Source organism: Colossoma macropomum, unplaced genomic scaffold (genome assembly GCF_904425465.1).
Source record: "Colossoma macropomum unplaced genomic scaffold, Colossoma_macropomum, whole genome shotgun sequence".
Classification (NCBI taxonomy): domain Eukaryota; kingdom Metazoa; phylum Chordata; class Actinopteri; order Characiformes; family Serrasalmidae; genus Colossoma; species Colossoma macropomum.
This window is the reverse complement of record NW_023494784.1, coordinates 4680214-4696673: the sequence shown is the minus strand read 5'-3', so window position 1 is coordinate 4696673 and position 16460 is coordinate 4680214. Positions and strand designations below refer to the sequence as shown.

At 39.6% G+C, this 16460-nt stretch overlaps 1 protein-coding gene across 1 annotated transcript; it reads right to left on the bottom strand.

Moving 5' to 3' along the window:
- Positions 1–2027: 2027 nt before the first annotated feature.
- Positions 2028–14968, bottom strand: nup35 (nucleoporin 35). The gene is made up of 9 exons (XM_036576498.1): positions 14889–14968; positions 12801–12968; positions 10390–10517; positions 8866–8920; positions 8078–8219; positions 6822–6891; positions 6593–6721; positions 5502–5657; positions 2028–3338 (listed from the first exon to the last, which is right to left on the bottom strand). The coding sequence occupies exons 1-9, from the start codon at positions 14908–14910 to the stop codon at positions 3261–3263; spliced, it is 948 nt and encodes a 315-aa protein (XP_036432391.1). The 5' UTR covers positions 14911–14968; the 3' UTR covers positions 2028–3260.
- Positions 14969–16460: the final 1492 nt, after the last annotated feature.

Genomic DNA, 16460 nt, shown 5'->3' with positions numbered 1-16460 from the left:
GAATGAAATCCACCCTCTTCTGTCAACACATCAGCACTGAATACTGTCAGCATAATCTGCCTGTTTCGTCTGACACTTTACAGACTCTCATTTGTTCTCATTTCGTTCCTGCAGGTCAAGCTGCAGCTGATAAAAATGACAGACGAGCCTTAAAATGATGGCAGAGAGATTTTTGATTTTTGGCGTAGACTCAGCGATCTGAGTAGTTAAACACCAATTGATAAACCAATCACAAAGAAGCCGATATCAAGTAGGGTTTATTATTATTGTTGATTATGACGAAGCAAATCCAAAAGCCCACTGGGTGGAGTGAGGTTTACTTCAAATGAGGTGCTAAAACCCTCAAAACTAAAAAGACATCTCCAGACCAAACAGTTGCTCCTGTGGGAAAGTCAGTGGAGTATTTTCAGTGAAAACGCGATGGACTGAAGCTCAGAATCACAGTCGACATCTATCTTTATTCCCCATCTCTGTAAACGTTTTAACATAACTGCAAATTTTGGTTTCTATGACAGAACAAAAAAAGGACAAATTTTTTTCAGACCCTAATTCACAGTTCTTCGGTGTGAGAATTTAAGAGAAAAACTCTTAAAAAAAAATTATGAAAATTGTTTTTTTTTTTTGCTGGCCGCTGTGCTTTACAGTTATAAACAGGTGGGCCTTGGGGTGGAAAAGGTTGAGAACACCTGACTTAGGGCGTTTTCACACTTGGGCCGTTTCAGCCTCTGAAGTGGACTCAGACAGTTCAGTTATGGTTTTTTTTGCATATGTGAACACGCCAAACGAACACAGACCCTTCTGAACGGCCCCAAAAACGAACCAAACTGAGGTCACCTCTTTTAATTTATAGTTTGTTTTGTGGTTTGATTGATTTGTACATTGTGAAAACAAAACAGCCCAAGGATCATTTATAAGGTTCTACTCAGGATAAAGCCTGTCCGTGATTTGTGACAACAGCACTGACATATTAAAGTGATAAAATGCGAGAGCCCACATGGCTTTACCGTGTTAAAGGCTCAAGCTGGGCAGGCAACGCAATTTTAAGCTGCTTTTTACACTAAACTCAAATTCACCGCTGACGCAGAGTTTCGACAGTGAGGAGCACAGCCGAAGATGGAAGCCACTGCAGCAGACACCCAGGGTCATTTGTCCAATTTTGCGTGATGCACTTCAGCCAATCATTTCAGCGCGGCCAATAGGAGAGCAGCAGGTGGGTCTGGTGGTTCCTCTCACCTCCTCTCGAGTTCTAATGGAGTTGATGTCTGAACAAAAAGTGGTCCGAGATCTCGAAGGACCAGAAAGAAAACTTACAGTATGAACACAAAATGAACTGAGGTCATTTGCAGTTTGTTCCCTTCCAGGTTCACTTTAACAGAACTCAGTTTGGTTCTTTTAAAACAAACTATATGTGAAACACAGTTAAACCACAGTATGAGGGCCAGAGATGGATCTTCGCCACATCTGTATACAATTACATGAGAGGAAATGTATCTGCCGACCGCTGACCAGTGGGTGAGGAGATAAACAAGGAAATGCGAGACGGAAGGTGCAGAAGGCTGGAGATTCCCAAAACAAGATCCTTCTCTCACCTGTGGGACGATGAAAGTGTCCAAGCCAAGCTTGATGACTCCTATCACAACAGGGGAAAAGTAAAAATTTAAACTAAAACATGCACTGATGTGTTTCACACATGGGGGAAAAAGTAGAATCGGACCTCAGCTGGTCAAACTGAGGACACATTTTAGTGGAAACTGAATCCAGACATGGAACAAATAATGTCTCTTTGGGTGCATCTTAATCTGCATTCTTGAAGTCTTTCATGAACTTGCTTTGACGTCATTTTCCACTGCCCAAGCTGCATTCCAACATTCAAGAACGTAAAAAAAAAAAAAACAGACAAGCGTTCAAATATCCAGATGTGAAGATCGGATCTATGAACTTTTCACCCCTCTTCACTGCTGAAAAGCTCCATATTATCTACAAACGTCTGGAACTTTAAGGATAAATGAATCAAATATACTAAACTGTTAGAGAAAGAAATATTTATTTACACAACTTGATTAGAAATACAGAAGAGAGCAGATACAAAATGTGAAAAAGAGAAGGAAACAAAGGAGGCCACTAGAGTTTGACCAGTTTCACCAAACAGGACGATTACTTTAAAATCAAGTGTTTCCGAATGCAGATGCATTTTTGAGCAGACGTTTTTAAAAAGTTGGCTTTTCGTCTTATTAAAACCATCAGTATCAAACAGCCAAGTGCAAACCAGAATGATTGAATATATTTCTATTAAAGAGATGTTAAGCACCCCGAAAGACGGCAGAGTTTAAAGGAAAATTCCAGCGTTTTTTTAAACTTCATTACTTGAAAATCTGTTGATTTGAAACAGACGTCAATGGGCTGCTGCTGAGTTCCGTTATACTATTACTTCTGTGCAGCTCTTCAGTTAAATGTGTTTGTAAATTAAGCTGTAAATCTGTTTAGTTATTTTTATTTTTTTTAGAGATGGGACTACTTTTCCAGAGGGAAGAACTGTTGATTAGCAGTGTAGTGGTGTGGGAGGAGTTCACAAAGGCTCTACCTGATTGCCACTGATACCAGAAAACCTCAGGAAAAGTCACCAGAACAACTTTTTTTCCCCCGCTGTTGCTCTATTGTTGTAAATTTCAATAAAACTTTCTTTCAACGTTGTTTTCGTGCAACATTCCCAACATTCACAGAACTCAGCAACTTCTCATTGGCTTCTATTATTAGTGATTTTTAAATAAACAGGTTTTCTGTTCTTTTCCAAGTTCAGGAAAACCTGTAGAAACTACTGTCTGGCTCATCGACGGATGAATACAGCAGACAGAGATCAGGTGAAAAATGCTGGAATACTCCTATAAGGCTGTAATGTTAGGAAGGCAGAGATTTCCACTCATGGACCATCAGTACAGCTAAACTCATGCAAATGTTGCCAAATATTCATTTTCTTGAAGGAAAACCTTGATTTTCAAACTCACAGATCAGCCACACTCCTACACAACTTTCTAGTCATTGACATGAATATTCCACTGTAGAGTTTTGGTATTGAGACCATTCTGACCAGATCATTTCAAACTATACACTCCAGAGAGATGCAGTCCATGTGAAACAGTCTATTGTAGCGCACAGCCCAATCCACTCATTTCGGCAGGCTCCATCATTAAAGTGCTCAGGAATACCTGGTTAACATCTGGTTCACAGCAGCATGTGGGCTTCAGGGCTTTTACAGCAGGACATCACCAGCCGAACATGTACTCCATCGCTTTGGACACAAAACTGTCATCTTTTCTTGGAGTATCTCTGTCTGACACCACCTACAAAACAGAGGACTGGTAAAGCTGACAGCACAATAATACACCTAAACTAATTATTAACACATTGCAGATAATAATAGACACATTACATTTAGAGTTTGGAGACACTGAGCCTCCTTTGGACATTTTCCAAGAAGTATTTTTCTCCAGCAGAGTTTCTATTCAAACATTTCACAAATGATATGCACATTTACAAAAATTTGGCAGGAAAAAAAACGCTAATTAAAATGTTTCCATCCACTAAAAGTTATGCAGAGAAACGTTAGATGACATAAGCTACCATGACTAGGAGCTGCATCAAAACGAGCAAGGTAGAAAATTTGACTCGTTTTTGTAGAATCATCTTCAGAGTCATTTGACATTTTTTTTTTAAGGCCGCATTGTTTGCAGCTCAGCAATGGCCCTCATAAGGGCTGAAATCTTCATACCACCCCGACCACGTCAACCTTGCATCTGAGAACACAAACACACCACACAGTTCTGGAAGCTTGTTGTGCAGAACCATTTTTCACAATGCTGAAAGTGCCCTTCAAAAAGCTCTGCACCCTGATCAGACTGTCTATAGGAATGTTACTTATGGCTTCATATGTCATAATTTATTTGAAAAACCTTCTTCTATCACTCTTTTTTGCCTTTCAGCTTTAGTGTTATTCTAACTTTTCCACTTCGTTCTAGCATAAAACTCTTTTTTATGATATTTGGGTGTTTTTCCGAATTTTTAGCCTTTTTCAGTCAGTTTTATTTTTGCACATTTTCAAAATTCACAAAGACTGAAAACCCACTACTGTTACTTTTCAAAGTAATAAAAATCCCTGTAAATGCTTAGTTTATCATGATACGTTGTGTGTATTTATCTTCAACACTCCTTGGTTTGAAGTTTTGTCTAAATAATAAAAATAGTTTGATCATTTTATTTTCCAAACTATTGTTAGAAGCTCATACTGAAACTCTTTTTGGTCCAAAAAGGTTTTAAAAACCTGAAAGGTTTAAGTGTTGGCATGAGAACAAGTGGAGAAAAGTGTGGACTTCGGCTTGATTCCCAACATAGAGCCATTACCAGTTGATCTTTAAGCTTTGCCAATAAGAAAATTCACCTTTCCTTTTCATTTTTTATCTTTAATAACCGCTTTCAACATGAGAAATCAATGTAGTTACTGCTAACAGATAAAACAAACATTTATTTATTTATTTTTACTCACTATATTAACTAGAGATGCAGCAATCAGGAATTATGACCAATTCTTATTTTCTTTGTTGGTCATATTTTATTAGGCTTTTTTTTTTAACCCAAGGTTCATACTAGAGGTCTGCGCAGGACTATTTTTAGTTTTGATTCTGTTGCTCCCACAGAAAATTGGAATCACTGAGTGTTACATGCACTTAATAATTCGATCATAATTGGATTTCTGCAGTTATCCGACTATTCAAATGGTCATGTAAACACCATACTCTGATCTAGGAATCAGATTAAGAAATCCGATCATTAGAGCTGGATTTTAGCTCAGTAATCAGGTTTCTCAGTGCATGTAAACTCTTACTTTGATTTCTATCTGATTTCTCAGTCTGCTCATGTGTAAAAACAGACGGCGGTACCAGAAAAAGCGAGCAGCGTCGTGATACCAAATACATGCTTGATGAAATGAAGGATTGAAATATTCAGTCGCGCAGAATCTGCATGTTGTTCATGTGATCGGCTGCTTCACAGCTCTTCAGAATGACTTCATTCATTTTAACTGTTTTACTTTATAATTTTATATTGTCTATATATGATTTAATGATCGTTCTACTTTACTGAGGACATTTAGTAGTGTGCTTCTTCCCACTCCTGCCTGCAGTGCACTGGTCACCCACCCACTCAGCACACACAACACTGAAAATTAGACCCACATTCAGCAGAAGTGCAGACCTCCAGCTCACACTGTGTGGGCTAAAGGACCACATGAAGCACAATAAGACATTTTCAGCACTTTCTCTTATCCAAAGTCACAATATAACACTACATTAACGAATGAGTGAATAAATAGCTGTATTTGTTGTTTAACTGTACAGAATCCTCATTTTCTGTAATATACTGTAAATAAGAGATGTTACATGCCCCTCATACTCTGCACATCTGTACGTATTCACACCATCTCTTTAATCCCTGTCTGTGTGGTGATGTACCTGGTATTCGCTGCCTGAGGCTTTGTAAGCAGCACTGAGTGGCCTCATGGCCGACCGAGGAGTGGACACAGACTGACCCGGGGTGTTGTTAGCCCTGACCGGAGGAGTGAAGACCCCACTGACGCTGCCGCATTTCTCTGAGCTCTCCATGACACTCTGAACGATAAACCGCCACAGAGAAAACAGCCGACACAAACAACCACAGATTAAAATTATTAATTATGAACACATCATTTACAAAATATTAAATATTAAAATCTTCAAAATACGTTGCAAATACAAACAGAGATAAATCAAACTTCATTCTTCAGAAAGATTACTGCTCATTTTCTCTCATGCTGATATAAATGTATTATTAATTTTGCCAGTTTTTGCTTTAATTTGTTCTATTCGCTGATTTTTCTGATATATTTTTTGTTTCTGGAATCACTCTTCTGCTCCTGAAATTTCTTTTACTTCTGACTTTTAGCACTACTTAACGGGGGGGTGGGGTCTTACAACATGGTGCTCACCTGTACCTACACTCTCTATTGGTCAGCTGATTTGGAGTGACAGTCCTTTTGAAAATAAAACAGCAAAATCAACATATAGAAAAAATTGAAGCAAAAACTGGCAAAATCTATAATAAATTTATATCAAAATGAGAAGTAATCTTATTGACAGAAGTTTGATTTAACTCTCATTATTTGTATTTTTTGGACATTTTGACACCAAATATGTTGCTTGAGGATTTTAGTATTTTATTTGAAACATCTGGCACAAAATTAACTCCATACTAACAAAGCTAACAAGTAACGTATGCTTGTACCAATTAGCATGGTGACCTATTTGGTGTATGACACTGTACAACACTATAAGCATGGATTAAAGTACATTGGCACAGCTAAATAAGCACAATAACAGCCCTCCTGAAGTCTGAAGTTCATCAATGCTTTTGTCCATTATTAAGCTTCCATTACTTGTTAGCTTTGTTTGCCTCAGAGATCCAAAGAAACACACTTTGGACACTGTCCAGGCACCTAAAGACAAACAATCACTTTAAAATAATTAACGACACGCTGATAAAAACTAGCTGAATAAATGCATCTTACCTTATCAATACAAGGTTTAACACCGATCATAATAGCCTCTCCGAAGATTTTCCCATCTTTACTGAGGGCCTTCCTCGCCTGCAGTTTAGACTGATACTGGATGTGCATCCAGTTTCCTGCATTAGACATCTGTCAATTAAAAATGACACCGTTAGTTCAGAACTGAGTGTTACAGAACATACTACAGCAGTAACAGACGCCTGATTAATTATCAGAGAGAAACACTTACTACATGTTTGAGTATGTTTCCGTACTGTGCAAACTGCAGGAGGATGTAGGAGGCTGAAGCTGGAGGGAACCTGTAGGAGATGAACAGAACATTGTACGTTACTGTTTGAGCAGGTAGCGCCGGTGCTAGGACAGCTGCACGCGCAAGTTAAAATACTACAGCACTGCAATAAAAACTACATAATTCCTCTAAAATGTATTAATCCCCATTAAGATTTTAATTTCAATACAACAAAATAATAGAGCTTTAATGTTAACTTTGTTAAATGTGTAATGTATCGCCGCTGTGCAAAAAAAGGAGGGCAAAAAACACTCAGCTTTTAATGTAAATTCATGTAAAGAGATTTTATTCCAAGTGATTTTGGAGCATTTCTATGGTTCATCATGACATTTTCACACAACCTAAAGGACAGCTGGTGTGTTGAAATGATGTAAGAGAAGACAAAATTGGAGATAGAGATATATACTTACACGTTTTCTATATAATAATTTAGACTCCCTACAAGAGGGCACTATAGCACTCAAGTAGCTACTTCCTGCATCTTTAAAAGAAAAGAAACCCATGCATGAACCCACACCAGCGGGATTTTGGCAGTTCCAGGCAAAGATTTCAAAACAGGTTTATTAACATAATAATTTTGTTCTAAAAAGAAAAACAGGCTAAGTCCATAATAGTGGCTATTGTTGCATACAGCACTACAGCCCCAAAACAAACAAGCTTTACACCTTTTGTAGATTACAAAACCTTTAGTTTATAGGTTTCTAGATTTCTGTTGTGTACAAACTAACTGAAGGACAACAACTACAATAAACACAAACACTGCAGAGCGTTTAAAAACGGCTGGTAGGCTTCAGAGAGACCTACTGGAACAAAAATGAGAAACGGATCTAAACAGACTTCTTTTACAGAAACAATGAAAATTCCAGGTTACAACTGAGGCTGGCAGCAGGTCAGACCATCTGTTTTTAAATATATTTGAGAGACAATACAGAGTTTCACAGTGAAAAATGTCACCTGCAGTTAAATAAGCCATAAAGACTGTAAATAAAAAAATCCTTATTAAATATAAACTGACACGCCCACATAATCTTGCATACAAAAACTACGTAACAGAGTACAATCACTGTTAAATAACAATCACTAAATAACTAAATCAACAAACAAATAAATAAACAAGGAAACATATTTTAAATCTGTGGGAGACTCTGAATTGTTAAATTATTGTAGTCACCAAATACACAGTGACACTCTCTTACCCAAACACTGTGACCCAGGTCTCGTCCAGCTGATCTTCTGAGGACAGGGCGTCTCCCTGAGTGAAGAAAGGATCTACCTGTGCAGGTGAGAGGGTGCTCTTCCTCTGCTGACCCAAACCCGCAGGGCTGAACATGCTGGCAGCTGCAACAGGAGTCAAGCACATCAGATTTCAACCAAACTTTCTTTGTGTGTGTATAACCAGTCAGCTTAACAGTGATCAGACATGAAAACTTATCAGCATTTAGAAATTTAAGATTAAGTGACCCTTATTAGTCCCACAACGGGGAAATTTCACCTACGTATTTTAACCCATCCATGCAGTGAAACACCACATACACACTAGTGAACACACACTAGGGGGCAGTGAGCACACTTGCCCAGAGCAGTGGGCAGCCCTATCCGCAGTGCCTGGGGAGCAGTCGGGTTAGGTGTCTTGCTCACGTACTGTCAGCTCAGGGGATCAAACCAACGACCTTCCGGTCACAGGGCTGGTTCCCTGACCTCCAGCCTACGACTGCCCAAAGCTAATTAAAAAAATATGCTAATACAAATCATGTACAAATATTGTTCTGTAGATTACCACACCAAAGTCAAAAATCTCTTTTTCTCCCAAAGGATGGAAACTGCTGATGCACTTGCAGACAATTCTAATGTGTTGTGTGCAACTTTGCTTTTGAACAGTCTGTTTTAACTGTAAACATGCACAGAAGTCAGTTCTGTGAGTTTTACCATGTAAAGCCAGCCTCACTGCCTTTCTAACACTAAAAGCTGTGAGGTAAATCCTCACCTGTGCCTGGGGTTCCTGTCACACCAGCCAGTGGAGTCTGCAGCACTGAAAAAGGCTGGAAAAAAATGAATTACATTTTAAAATACACAAATTAAGATATTACATTAAAATGAAACTAACAGTTAAAAAGCGAAAGTTTGCTTCTTTAGTTTTAGCACTGGAACAACGAGGCTAATGTAGTTAACAAGTAACAGAAGTTTATACCCACAATTAGCATGATGCTAACTGCATGTCTAAATCATCACACACTCCTCTCAGCGTGAAGGTGTTCAGTGTCTCTAATAGACGTGATTGTGTGATTTCTGACATGTTAGCAAAGCCAAAAACAGCAGCAGCAACTGAAGCCTGAATTTTTCAGACACCAAAACATGTCCTGGTTGATCAGCTATATCTGCGAAAAGGGAAAAACCTGCACCATGTAATGTTTGGTGTTGAAATTGAAAGTGTTTACATATTGACGCCACATGCAAAGACCCAAAAAGATGATCCAGCTCAATGTTTAGGTTAAATCAACCTTGTACTGATGAAGATAATGACAACAGTTGATAAATCACTCATCCCGGAAGACGTGTCCTTTACCAAGGCCCAGTATCATTTCACCCCTCACCCCTACCACTCAGCCCTACCCCCCCCGTTCTGAGTGTTCACGTCTAGGGGTAGGTCGTCCTGATTCTTGTTGAGACCGAGGGCTGAAGTGTTAGAGCTACATGACCCTCCAAACGGAGGTTTTTCAGAGACACTCCAGTGTGTTATGAGAAAAATGTGAGAATTTTCTCTGTTAGAAAAACACAATAGTCATTGTTTTATGTTAGTTTAATGCTGTTTCAGTGTATTATGGTCGTTTTCTTTGTAATAAGCATAAAAATCGCTAATAGCATGCTAATGTCTCGGTAGCTGGCTAACTTTCCCGTTCCACCTTAAATAGTCCAGCAGTTCTGACGCCTGAAGCGCCAGAATGTAACTGCTGCTCCATTTAAGGTGGAACGGGAAAATTCGAACGAGAGGCTGGAGAATATCTGACTTCAGCTTCAGATCACTGAAGAATTAGGGGTGGGTGATCATAAATAATTGCCCCCCTCTTTGAAGTCATATGATGCCCTAAATGTAACTAAAGCCCAGCAGTGAGGAGCTGAACTTTAGCCTCCTCTGCTGTCACTGCAGACTGGCAGGGTCGCCTACAGAGCAGCGCTGGTAGCTGTTAATGAAGTGATGCTCTTTTTATTTGAGGGTCCCATTTCAGAGGGAGGATTTCAAACACTACCCTGTAATTCAGTTCAAGGGGCAAAGAGAACCTCGAAAACAAGAGGTAGGAGTAAAAATACGCAATGGGACAGGGCCCATGTTTTGACAGTTGTTTTTGAATTCTCTGTCAATCAACAGATTCATCTGCTTGGGGGCCGAAGCACAACCCACGCTATAAAACGTTCCTCCACACACTGAGTGTAGTTATATATTTCCAAATCCCCTAAACTTACACAGTGCAGATTTAAGTGTTTTCACTAAATTATGTCAGTGAGATGTTACCTGTTTTCGTGATGCCAGAGGAGACATTCCGATCACTGGACTGGACAGGTCATCATAGATGCTCCTGACTGGAGGAGCGCCGCTCTTGTCTTTGGGTGTGGGAACCACAGGCTGAGGAGGAGAACCACCTGATGGAACCAGAACAGTTAGATCACATTACAAACAGAACTCCTCACACACATCTGATACCATGATATCTACGCCTTGTGTTAGACCTTCAGGGCTATTTGATCCTTTAAGTCCCATGTGTCAAACACAAGGCCCGCGGGCCAGATCAGCCTTGCCCCACAATCCTATCCGGCCCACAAAAGTATGTTAGTTTTCTATTAATATTAGCCTGTTTCACAGTGCGCTGCACTATAGTGCCCAGCATGCACTGCAACGTAATGTGTGCTCTGACACTCCTACCCCAACAACAGGCTATAGGACAGTAATTACACCTCAATTCTACACAATTCTGTGCAATTCCACATCTATCATATCACCAAAATGCATTTCAACCAACATAAACACTGAACTTCAGCTCAGCAGCTCAGAATCTGAGCCCAAGTCTTCATGAACCTGCAGCAAAGAAAGGATACCAGGCGTCTAGCTTAGGTAGGTTTAAAGGACTGAGCACCTGGGGACACTCAAATTTTAAATATGTCAAGTAATATTTCAAGGTCTAATATTTCTACTACAAGTGTCTATTTTACTGTTGAAGTTTTTGTGTATTTTGAATAAACAGTGGCCAGTTTGGGTTACAACACAACATCAATTAAATTAAATTAAAAAACTTTTTTCTCTGGCCCACAGATTTGATGAGATTTTTAATATGGACCTTCTACTGATTGAGTTTGACACCCCTGCCTTAAGTGGTCATTTTCTGGTATTTTCTTCGTCATCAGACCTTCATATGTATAAGTATTTATACATATGAATATGACCATGGCATTTTCACCTCACTGTCACTCAACCATACACTTTAATATTTCAGTGACGGCACTTTTTAAAAAGTACCTCAATGGTTTCTTTTAGTTCCCAAGTACCTCACTTTTAAAAATGATCTGAGTGTGAAGAACCTTTTGCAGGCTTTTCAAAAAGCCTTCACATAATATAAAGGGGTCTACACCAATTTTAAGGTTCTTCCTAGAACTTTCATTACAGTGGAGGTTCTTTAAACATCAAGAAGGTTCTTCACACTCACCTCATCATAAATAGTTCTCTAAAGGATTTTTGGAAGGTTTTCAATTCAATACAATGCAAAATGTACAGAGGGACTAAAACCATACTTCACCTGCCATTGTTGCAGGTACAGACATCTGTGCATTAGTGATGCACCAAGATAGTGAAAAACGCAGTCACACAACTGGAACTAAAATAAGGTTTTTTGTTTTTGTTTGTCTGTCTGTTTCTCAATGCGGCATTTTTATGCTTTTGACGACACAAACAAGAATAATACTATTTAATGAAGAATACACTTTTATTAATTATATAATCTGCTTTCAGTTGAAGAAAACTGAGCTGACATTAACTACAGTTTACAACAAATAAACTAAAGTGAATTCAGTATGTACAGAGTTTTCATAGGAACAACACTACAGGGAACAATAGTTTCACACGGCTGATATTTTCACTGTTAATGTGCTGATCAAACCATTTGATCATGTCTGTGCCGACCGGCACAAGAAACATACAGCACGCTTAATCACTACTTCTCCTTTTCCTTATTATTCAAACAATTTGCCAAGTACTCATTTCTGGCACTTCACTGAAGTCCTATATAATTCTTTGCTTTTTATTTTGGCCAAAATTTCTGGCCTTTTTTTGCTTTTGGCCAAAAACCACAAGTACAGCTTTTGACCATTTTTGCCCGAAATGTTTTGATGTGTCTTGTCCACTTGTATTGTGTGGTCCAGCAGCTAATGAAAGCTAGCGTCCTAGTTTGGGAATACAGCTACAGTTAGCAATGGCCTCTAGCGTAGCTAACTAGCTACAGCTAAACAACGTCTACCAAATTCACGCTACATATAAAAGCTCTTCTTTCTTTTGAAGACAGAAATATTACAGAAATCGCTGCCATGTTGTACAGAGAGGCTGCTTGATGTGAGCAGCTGCAGCAGCAGTAAACAGGGCTACACCACACACAGCATTTTAGCTCTGTTTACAGTTAAATCAGGGCTTCCATCCACTTCTTATTCTCACTATTTGTCACGACAGTGCACAAAAACTAACATATGTCTGCTGTAGCTGAGTGTTTGAGCATTATAGTTCACTACTGTAACATTTCGTCATCACTTCTGCAGTGGTTGTGTGGAGCGGAAGTTAGTTTACCCTGCTAGCGCGGAAACCGGAAGTAATCGCGACTAATTCACTGATCACTGTGGATGAAAGGGATTCCAATAAAGTCCATCTTGGCTCTTGACCTGTACCTGCCAGAAGAGGAGACCTCATCTCAGCACCTCCTCCGGTCAGGCTGATGGTCCTGGGCTGGGGGGTGGTGGGGGCTGGCAGGTCCCCCATCAGGAACCCAGGCAGGAACTGAGCCCCAGGGCCAGGCTTTGGGGAGGTGGGGGAGCCCAGTGCCATTGGTTCAATACCTGTTACGAAAGAGAGAGAAAGTGTTTATTTAACAAATTTACTTCTCAGCCAAATAACTTGGGCAAAAAATCAAGTCTTTCCAACAGAAGGAGGCACGACGGACATTCCTATTAGACCAAAGTTCACTTCTGGTGCACGTTATTCAGCTCACTGGAAAATCTGCTGTTGTGAAATCCTCATAAACACTTTAAACAAGAGCTGAACCAACACAGCAGAACGAAGTTACACCCAAAAAAGTTGAATTAGGAGCTGAAAGTACATTTCTATAACAGAACTTAGGATTACTTTACGCTGTATATCCTCCCATAGAATTACTATTATAAGTTGAAAATACTCGATTTCAATAATGCCCTCCACATACCCAAGGCCATTTACAATTAGCGCGTCACATAACAGCCGCGGACAATAAACACAACCAAAAAAATAAAAATCAAATCAGGAGAGTAGAAAAAGAATAGTATTGAGAAAACAGGAAGGTTTCAGGTGGCCTTTGGAGGAGGATGGGGTGGCGTGTGGAGATAAGACAGTTCCACAGTTTAGAGGCTGTAGCACTAAAAGATCTGCCCCCAAACATGGAGCATTTAAAGGCAGGGACCACCAAAAAGCCCACATCGGTGGGCCTCAGAGTACCAGCAGGGTATAGAGGAGACGAAGACCAGTTAAATAAGGGGTGCTGGACTATTTAGGACCTTCGACAACAAGAGAAAAACTTTTGACTTGGTGCGTAAAAAACTGGATAACCAGTGCAACTGATAGAGAACCGGACTGACGTGAGCAGTTTTTAAGAAAGCAAGTAGCAGAGCTTTGGATGTATTGAAGCGTTTGAAAGCGTTTTTGCAGAGATACCAATAAAAGGAGAATTACAATAATCTAGGTGTGACATTACGAAGGCAGATCGGTGTTTCATCATCTTTTATACTCATTATAATTATTTATAGCTACATCTGTTTATCAACAGAATCAGCTAAACTGAACCTGTTCTTATTGAAAATATTGATTATCCCACAGAAGGGTTCTTTGAGCGCTTATACCACAGAAGAACCTCTTTGTTTCCTAAAGTACAGGTCAGAGAGTGAGGAGAACCTTTAAAACCAGTTTAAGGGTTCTTTACAGAAGCCCTACATGATGTGGAAGCTCATAACCTAAACGAGCTGGTTCACACTCACAAACCTCAACGGTACGGTTCTCTAAAGAACTGTGCAGTTATTTAATAACGGTTCTAATAGAGTCTTTCTGGTACGTTTATGTTAAAGAGAACCACTACAGGCTCTAGATCTGCACTGACAGAACGGTTAGCCACACGGCTAACTAATGCAGGAGCCCGGCTGCTTTCCCGCCCTTGTTTCGTCAAGAGTTCGATCCGATTGGACACAACTCACAGCAAATCGTAGCGCACGACTGGGCAGCACCAGCCAATCATGATCGAGTACGCGGGGTCTGCCAGAGCAGCGGCGGAGGAAGGACAAATAGCAGCGGAGTTAGCTTAGCACGCTAACCGCGGTTTAACGTTACCGAAATAACACGGGATCACGGGACCAAGCGAACAAACCAACTCTGCCGCAGATCATACTGATAAGCTGTAACGTTAGTTATGTATAAACGGCATATATAAACACATTTTTGTGCATTTTGAAGCAGCTTTAACGAGCTAATGCTGCTTCTGGATCGAATTTTTCCGTTCCACCTTAAATGGTGCCGGCGCTACAATGTAACTGCTGCAGCATTTAAGGTCGAACGGGAAAATTCGAACGAGAAGCTGTTTAGCAAACACTGCCGGTATTTATCACTGTAATGTTATAGCCGCCGTACTCCAGCGCGCCCCGCGTGTCCGTGCAGCTTATCATAGTAGCCTGACTCTGATTAAGCGCCTATTAGCGGAGTTTATAACTGTAAATGCAGAATTATAAAGCGTTTATTACCCAGCGCTCCCTGAGCGTCCATGCTGCGGATTCAAACCAAGCCGGAAACGACGAGATGCGCGAACGACAGAAGACAAGTGCGCGAAAACATAATAAAAGTCCGATTTAAACATAAATAAATAACAAATGAACAAAATCTCAAGACACAGAAACATCATTCCGCTACCAATAACAGGACACCCAGGACGACAGTTTTACAGTTTTGATTAGGCATATATCGAAAAAAGAATTAAAGAAATTAAAATTAAGAAAATTTTTAACAATTTCAGGTTAAAAAAGGTTAAAAAAACAACAAAACTATTGATGCTCATTGATACCATTTTTTGCCCTCCAGGCCATTTACGCAACTTCTCATGGAAGAGTTCTAGAATTATTTGAATAGGCTTTAATCTAATCTAATCTAAACTATCGCTATGCTTTTAAATGTGACAAATTGTCCTCTTTTGCGTCCGCCCTGTGATGGACTGGCGACCTGTCCAGGGTGTATCCTGCCTTCCGCCCGATTACAGCTGGGATAGGCTCCAGCACCCCACCGCGACCCAGAGGGATAAGCGGTTTAGATGATTTTAGATTGATTTGTCATATTTTTCCATTTTTCTTTGTGGATAAGATGGTCATGCTAAACACATCAGCGGTTATTTCCTTTGAAGAAACAAACTGAGCAGAATGTTTAGGTCATGTTGGGTTACTACACGAACTCTGTTCATGTTTGGAAAGCTTGTCACCTTGAATGTTTTTGGCATGTAAAGCATGTTGTAACCTGAAACAATCGTATGGCTTGGGTTTTTTAAAGTATACTGCATTTGTAAATCTACAGAAATAAACGTTTTATTTCTCTGTGATAATCCACCTGGATTAATCCTAATTTCTACAGTTTATAAATGTTTATTTATTGGCAGAAATGTGCATGAGAAGTATCAGATATCAGCCTCAGTGCATCCCTCGAAATTACATACATTTTTGGAAATTTGGGGAAAACTTGTTTTTGGGAATCTCATGACCTTACATGTTTTTGTGTATGTAAAGCATGTTCTAATCTCACACAATACTAGTTTGGATTAACTCTGCATGTCTATCTCTGCAGAACATGGTATATTTGTTGTACTTTTTTATTTATTTATTTATTTAAATAAATATATGTCAGTTATGTACTGTGCTCTATTTTGAAATGTGATATCATGAAAATAAGACACTGTATCTGGATTGGAGAAAATCAATATATACAGTTAATAGGAAAAATAGCTGTTTGGAGGTTAGTTGATCCTCCCAACAAGTGAAATTGAGGATTCACAGGAAGGCTGATGTAAAAAGTTGAAGTGTGGGCTGTGGAGGCTCAGCAAGGCTTCACTCTAACCTCTCCTCCACCAGAGGACAGTCTAGCTCTAGCTCTTCACTGCTGTGCAGAAATAAAAGTCCTGGTTCATTCAAATGTAACTCTGCCGTTATATAAACATTGGGTTGTACAGTATAACGAAACACTGGCTACTTCTCCATGCAATGATTACAAAATAGATAAAAAAAAGAAAATCAATAGTGCAAAGACAATAAAAAAGTACAAAGTCTAAAGGTGCA